This window comes from Dendrobium catenatum, unplaced genomic scaffold, assembly GCF_001605985.2.
Source record: "Dendrobium catenatum unplaced genomic scaffold, ASM160598v2 fragScaff_scaffold_419, whole genome shotgun sequence".
Classification (NCBI taxonomy): Eukaryota; Viridiplantae; Streptophyta; class Magnoliopsida; order Asparagales; family Orchidaceae; genus Dendrobium; species Dendrobium catenatum.
Window position 1 is genome coordinate 304,096 of NW_021318881.1, and position 5,969 is coordinate 310,064.

The following is a 5,969-nucleotide window of genomic DNA, read 5'->3' on the forward strand; positions in this document are numbered from 1 at the left end:
ACTGACAATCTGGTGTAAAGTCTTACTTCATTTAGATTACTAGCTTGTACGTCGGGTTAACCATGAAATAGTGCATGAAGGAGTGCATGATTACTTTGGGGTTGATTTCAGGTATATCGGCTGGACTCCATGATAAAATATCTTGGTTTATATAAAGAAAATCTACATAAATTATATTCACTTTATTTAAGAAAAGCTATCTAATTTGTACCGTTCTTGAAGGATGTTCATCTCATAGAGAGACATAAGCAAGGTCTTCTATAAGTGAAGGCGTTTGAGGAATGTCCTCATTCTGTAGATAAAAATCTTCAATACTTAAGGTAACTAATGGGTGAGGTTGAGCCTACCTGAGATAGCAGGATTGTGCTACTTATTAATCTCCTCATACTATACTAATTCCAATTGGGTTGAGAGATTCCATTTTAAGGTGAGGGATCAAACAAATAATCTCAAAGATTGATCAGAGTGTCCATCCAAAGAAAGTGTTATAGGACGATTTTTATTTTACCCTAATAAACTGGATAGAGTGTGTAACTTGTTGGGGGAATTCTCTAAGTATAATGGGAAGACTTCTCATTCCTTCCACTCACATAGGTCGATTGTTAAATTTGTACAATGAACTTATGGACAACTGTAGTTTCTCTCTAGGGAGGCCCATATTGAGAAAAGTGGAGAGAATATGATATCTACAAAGCTCATGTTATCGACCAAGATCCTCTTAACCTTATAGCATGGGTCCCCAATCCCTACACTAAATACGAGTGGGTCTTAATGAAGCATATTTATTCCCTCTATTTCAGGATCATCAAAAGTAATAGAGTGATCAGTACGAGACTTCTTCTGTGTTAACTCCTTGCTATCTAATGGTTTGATGATGATATCCTTCACTGTTGAAGAACCCCCAATAATGGTTTCAATTTCACCATCCTCTTGATAACTGTTTGAGGATTGCCTCTACTGTTGATTCTTCCCCTAGTAGAACCAGCCTCATCTTGAACAGGTCACTTTTGGATAAATTATCAGAGATATCATTGTCAAATTAGTCTCTCAATTTACTCCTTAATTTGTCTGCATACTTTAATATTGTGTCCATGGCTACAGTGGAAGTGGTAGTATTACTCATGATTTTTTAAGTTGGGCTTCAAAGGATACAACCACTGTTGGTTCTCCTGGTCTCAAGTGGCCATCAACAATTTTGCTTGTGATACATTAAGTGGTGTATACTCCTTTTCTTGGCAAGGGTCTCGCCATAGATGTGGGGGTCGAGGGGGCAAAATGTAGTTCTCTTGGTTCTTCCACAGTGAGGATGATTTTTTATCCCTGAGGTACTTTCATGCTTCTTAGTTGTTTGGTCAAATTGCTTCCTATGAGCACTACTGACTTCATTATGGAGATTTGTGTCTCCATACGATGGATTAGATCAGCATATGAATGGACCGTGTTTCACATAAGTGCTAAGTAAAAGGGGCTAGGATGAAGCCCTTTGAGAAAAACTCCTCTAAGTAACTCAAAATCCACCCCTGAAATTAGTCGGGCCTTAGTAGAAAATCTTTAAAAGTGCTCCTTAAGAGACTCATTTTTATTATGGCAAAGTCCTGAGCAGTGGGTAGAGTCTTTGACCATTCTCTAATTGGAAACAAATTATTTGACAAACACTTTGGCCAATTTGATAAATATTAAAATGGTTCTGACGCGGTGTGAATAAAACCATGTTCGAGCTTGCCCTTTGAGGGTAACAGGAAAGACCTAGCAGAGGAACATATCAGAGGCTCGTTGTATGTGCTTAATGGTCCTATAGTGATTGATATGCTCGTACAAGTGAAATGTCCCATCATAGGAATTGATGCTCTGTAGTTTGAATCTGGCCAGAATGGGGTGTTGAATGATGGCTTCAATTAGGGGAGATGACTCCTAGAAGTTCCATTAATGAAGAGATTGTCTTATACCTCCTAGATTGTCTCTCGGACTAGACTTTGCAGTTCATGTCATAGGCATTATAGGGGAGTTCAACAATATATTATCGGGCTAAGTCCTCAGGGACGTCTGGAGGAATACGAGGTTGGAAACCTGAGCGCAAAGGTTAGGTATAGCTTGTTGTATCAGCAAGCTCGTTGTCTTGATGTTTCTTAGGGAGCATCCCTAGCAGTGGAAGGGGAATCTCAACAAGAAGATGTTCAGGTTGAACATCTTTGAGCACTCGTGGATCTTGAGTGAGAAGAATATCTTATTTTGGTGCTAACGCTAGTCCCCGAGTCTCTTGAAGTATTTTAAGTATCTCAATTTGAGATTTCTCCATCTTTCTTATATGATCTTCCAAAGAGGGTCCTGGTGTCCCTTCCGTAGTAAGGTTTCACCCACTGGGGTGAAAAGAGGCAGATTCTTAGTGTCCCTAGTTTATGGAAGGATTCCTAGATTAGTGTGAGTTAGAGCATGATGCTCCCAAGATGCATTGGCTACCCCTGTTTTCCATTGAAGTGGTGCTTAGGATAGTGCAATTGAAGTTTTTCCACATATAATGTCAAACTATTACGAGCTAGAAATACACGGCGATAGAATTATAATACTAAATCTTAGTGTTACACGGATATCCAGCTCACACATAAAAAACACAAAATTTTTTACATGGAAAATCCTAGAAAGTGGAAATCCATGGGGTCGGGGCCAGTTGAAAATGATTCCACTAGAGTTTGAGTAGATTACAGGGGGCCTACTTGTCACATGAGGGAGATCAGATTATAAATGCTAATCGTATGGTTGAAATGTAGTGACAAACAGGGATGAAAGTTTAGTGTCATTTGGTGGACTGGCGGATGTCTCACATTACTTCAAAATTTTGAGCATCATTTGGTAGTTAAGCGATGGTTTGGTAAAACTTCAGTGTTAGGTGGTGGCCCGACAGAAACTCTGAGGTCAGGCAGTGATCCGACAGAACTCCGGGCATCTAGTGGTTGTCCGGCGTGACTCTGGGCATCAGGTGGTGGTCCAACAAAACTTAGGGCATCAAGTGGTAGTCCGAAGAAACCTAGGGAGTTAGGTGGTAGTTTGGCAGAACTCCAGGGTTCAAGTGATGGTTCGGTAGAGCTCAAAGCATCAAGTGGTGGTCTGGAAAAAAATACAGGCATAATGTGGTGGTCTAGCGGAGTTCAGGGCATAAGGTGGTAGTCCGATGGAACTCAGTGCATCATGTGGTGGTCTGATTGAACTCCAGGAATTAAGTGGTGGTCAAGTGAAGCTCAGGGCATCAGGTGGTTGTCCGATTGAACTCTCGGCATCAGGTGGTCGTCCAGCAGAAGTCCAGGCATCAGGTGGTTGTCCGGCGGAACTCCAATGTGTGAAGTGGTGGTCCGGCGAAACTCCAGGCGTCATGTGGTGGTCCGGCGGAGCTCATGGTGTCAGATGGTGGTCCAGCAAAAACTAGGCGTCAAGTGGTGGCCCGTGGAGCTTAGGATTTAGTCAAGGAGGAAAGAGCATTCTCTGATCTCTCTCTTTTTTCCTTAGACTTAGGGGTCCCTTTTTAAGAGAAATGAGGGGTCTATTTATAGATTTCCTAGAGTGGCATGGCCCGTAAATAGGAGGAAGATCAATGATAAATGGAGAGTGGTTTGGATGGACAGCCGATGTTGAATCCCTTTATTGTTGACCATTCATTAAATATTTGCAGGTCTTAGTGATGTTAGAATTCCGTGACCTTAGGTTTGTTGGATTCGCCTCGTCGAGTTGCTCGAAATCGACTATAAACATGTCACGTTTGGAAATCGTTTGTTAATCCAAATTGTGGTTCGAACCTTCCAACAACGCTTCAGACCCTTGATTTGGACCTATTTGGGCTCGGATTAAGTCAAATTATGTGTCATTGGGTTCGTAGTTTCGAGACATCCAATTCTATTGTAAGTTTGTTAAAATCGGGGTTCCGATGTTACCAATTTTAATTTTGGATGTTTTTAACCTAATTTTTCTTTGAGATTCGTCCCGATCATGATAATTTTTTGATGATGTATCAAGTACTACCATTTCATAAAAGTAAATTAACTCGAAAAGAATTTTTAAGGAATAGGTTATAAAGTAAAAATTTTCATTAAAAAAAATTAATATAAAATTTTTCCAAATAATTCATTAAATTGAATGCAGTCCACCAACGAGAGGATAAGGATAGAAGAAAAGGTCTTAATCAACTGTCTGCAGTCCGAGGCGATGCAAGCGGTTCTACTCGCCAATGGTGGTCTCCGCTCTATACTGCACGTCTTCTTTCCGGCGAAATCTTTAATACAAGAAAAGGGTAAACCGAATCCTAGAGAAAGCCTATTCTACTTCCTTTTCCTCGTCACTGAGGTAAAAATGTGATCTTTCTATGCAGCTTATTGAAACTTAAAATAGATTGCAGATTTATCTCTGCACTTCCTCTCCGCCGAGGGCAACTCCAATGGCCGAATTCAACCATCATCAGATCAGAAGGAAGCAGAAGAAGGCGTCCTCAGCAGCGCAGCGTTTCCTCGGATAAGCCCAGAGAAGGAGGAAGCGAGGAATTGAAGCGGAGATCCAAATCTCCAGATAACAAAGAGATACTTGCATTGTTTAGGAGGATTCAATCTTCCATCTCAAAGGAGGGAGAAGCTAAAGTTCCGAGAAGAAGGAATGAGATTACTGATTCCGATTCTCCCCAGCGCAATCCATCCAGAGGTTTGCAGAAGTTTAGTAAAGTTCCTTTTTTTTCCTGTTTCAGTAGAAATTGATGATGTTTTGATGTTAGGAAGAACCAATGAGAAGGGAAGAAGAAGGGGAAGCGGACTAGAAGACGCTGCTGCGGTGGAGGAGGATTCAAAAACTCAGAGGCCTTTGTCGAAATTTGTAAGGAGGTCACCTATTCCAATATCGTTGCCATCTGATGAACAGAGTTTATTGAATAAGGAAGATGAGCTGGAGAAAGCACAGAAATTAGAGGGAACAGAAGAAAATAAGGCTGGTTCTGAGGTGTTTGAAATGGAAAAGATTGATGATATGAAAGTTTCAGAGCTGAAAGAACTTGCAAGGGGAAAAGGGATTAAGGGTTTTTCAAAGCTGAAGAAGGGAGAGCTATTGCAATTGCTGAAGGAGAGATTAAAACCTGTTTCTTGATTAAATTGGACTGTTGAAGAAGTAGTGGTGAACTTTTCTGTTGGGAATTTTAACTGTGTTTTTGCTGAGTGATTCTAACGTGTTGTGTATTGCTGATCAACGAGGAACTTGTGTTGAGCTCATTTCTGGTGTACCCTTGATGCCATTAGTGACTACTTTCTATGTACTGAATCTACTGATTGAGCTGAGTGGCTTCTAAATTATAATGTAGATGAATTGACTTTTAGAGATGTTTGGTTGGTATTAAGATCCCGTGTAGTTGTCACGAGAATTGCATGATATAAGCTGCCAAATTTCATTTTTTATAATTGGGATGGTATTCAAATCAAAATTATTTAAAGAAATGGTGGATTTATTTCAATATATCCAAAGCGGATAGTATGATTGGAATAGGGTTAATTGAGTAACGTGAAATTGTCACAGTAATTGAAGAGATTCAAATCATTTTAGTTGTGTGCAACCCTTATTACTCTGTTGCTGCATGGTGTGAATTTGGGAGGGAAAGCTTAGGGCCAGGGCGGATTCACAATAGGGGTCTTGGAGGCACGGGCCGTCACTCCCCAAATAAAAAAAAAATTGTAATTTTCAAACTTATCCTTGATCTTATATTCTTATTATATAATTTTGTTCCAAAAAATAAAAAATATTCTTGTTATAGAAAGTTAAAAACCTTAAATATATAAATATAGCAAGAGAAAATGAAGCCCCAACAACCACATATCTGGGACTCCTCCCCCATGAGTTGATGGCAGATCTCCCTTGACGATAGTTCTATAGTTTTCTCTTTGACAGCACGATTAAGGTATACAATTACATATCTCTTTCTCTCTCTCTCTCTCTCTCTCTCTCTCTCTCTC

At 40.1% G+C, this 5,969-nt stretch overlaps 1 protein-coding gene across 1 annotated transcript; it reads left to right on the forward strand.

The window, feature by feature from the left end:
• The first annotated feature begins 4,135 nt into the window (after positions 1-4,135).
• Positions 4,136-5,342, forward strand: LOC110105859 (rho-N domain-containing protein 1, chloroplastic). The gene is made up of 3 exons (XM_020835524.2): positions 4,136-4,276; positions 4,375-4,677; positions 4,748-5,342. The coding sequence occupies exons 1-3, from the start codon at positions 4,192-4,194 to the stop codon at positions 5,110-5,112; spliced, it is 753 nt and encodes a 250-aa protein (XP_020691183.1). The 5' UTR covers positions 4,136-4,191; the 3' UTR covers positions 5,113-5,342.
• Positions 5,343-5,969: the final 627 nt, after the last annotated feature.

Bases quoted from the DNA above. Each gene is read 5' to 3' on its own strand.
- LOC110105859 (XM_020835524.2), top strand. From the start codon at position 4,192: ATGCAAGCGGTTCTACTCGCCAATGGTGGTCTCCGCTCTATACTGCAC. The intron at 4,277-4,374 runs GTAAACCGAATC...AACTTAAAATAG, and splicing joins ATCTTTAATACAAGAAAAGG to ATTGCAGATTTATCTCTGCA. The intron at 4,678-4,747 runs GTTTGCAGAAGT...TTTTGATGTTAG, and splicing joins CCAGCGCAATCCATCCAGAG to GAAGAACCAATGAGAAGGGA.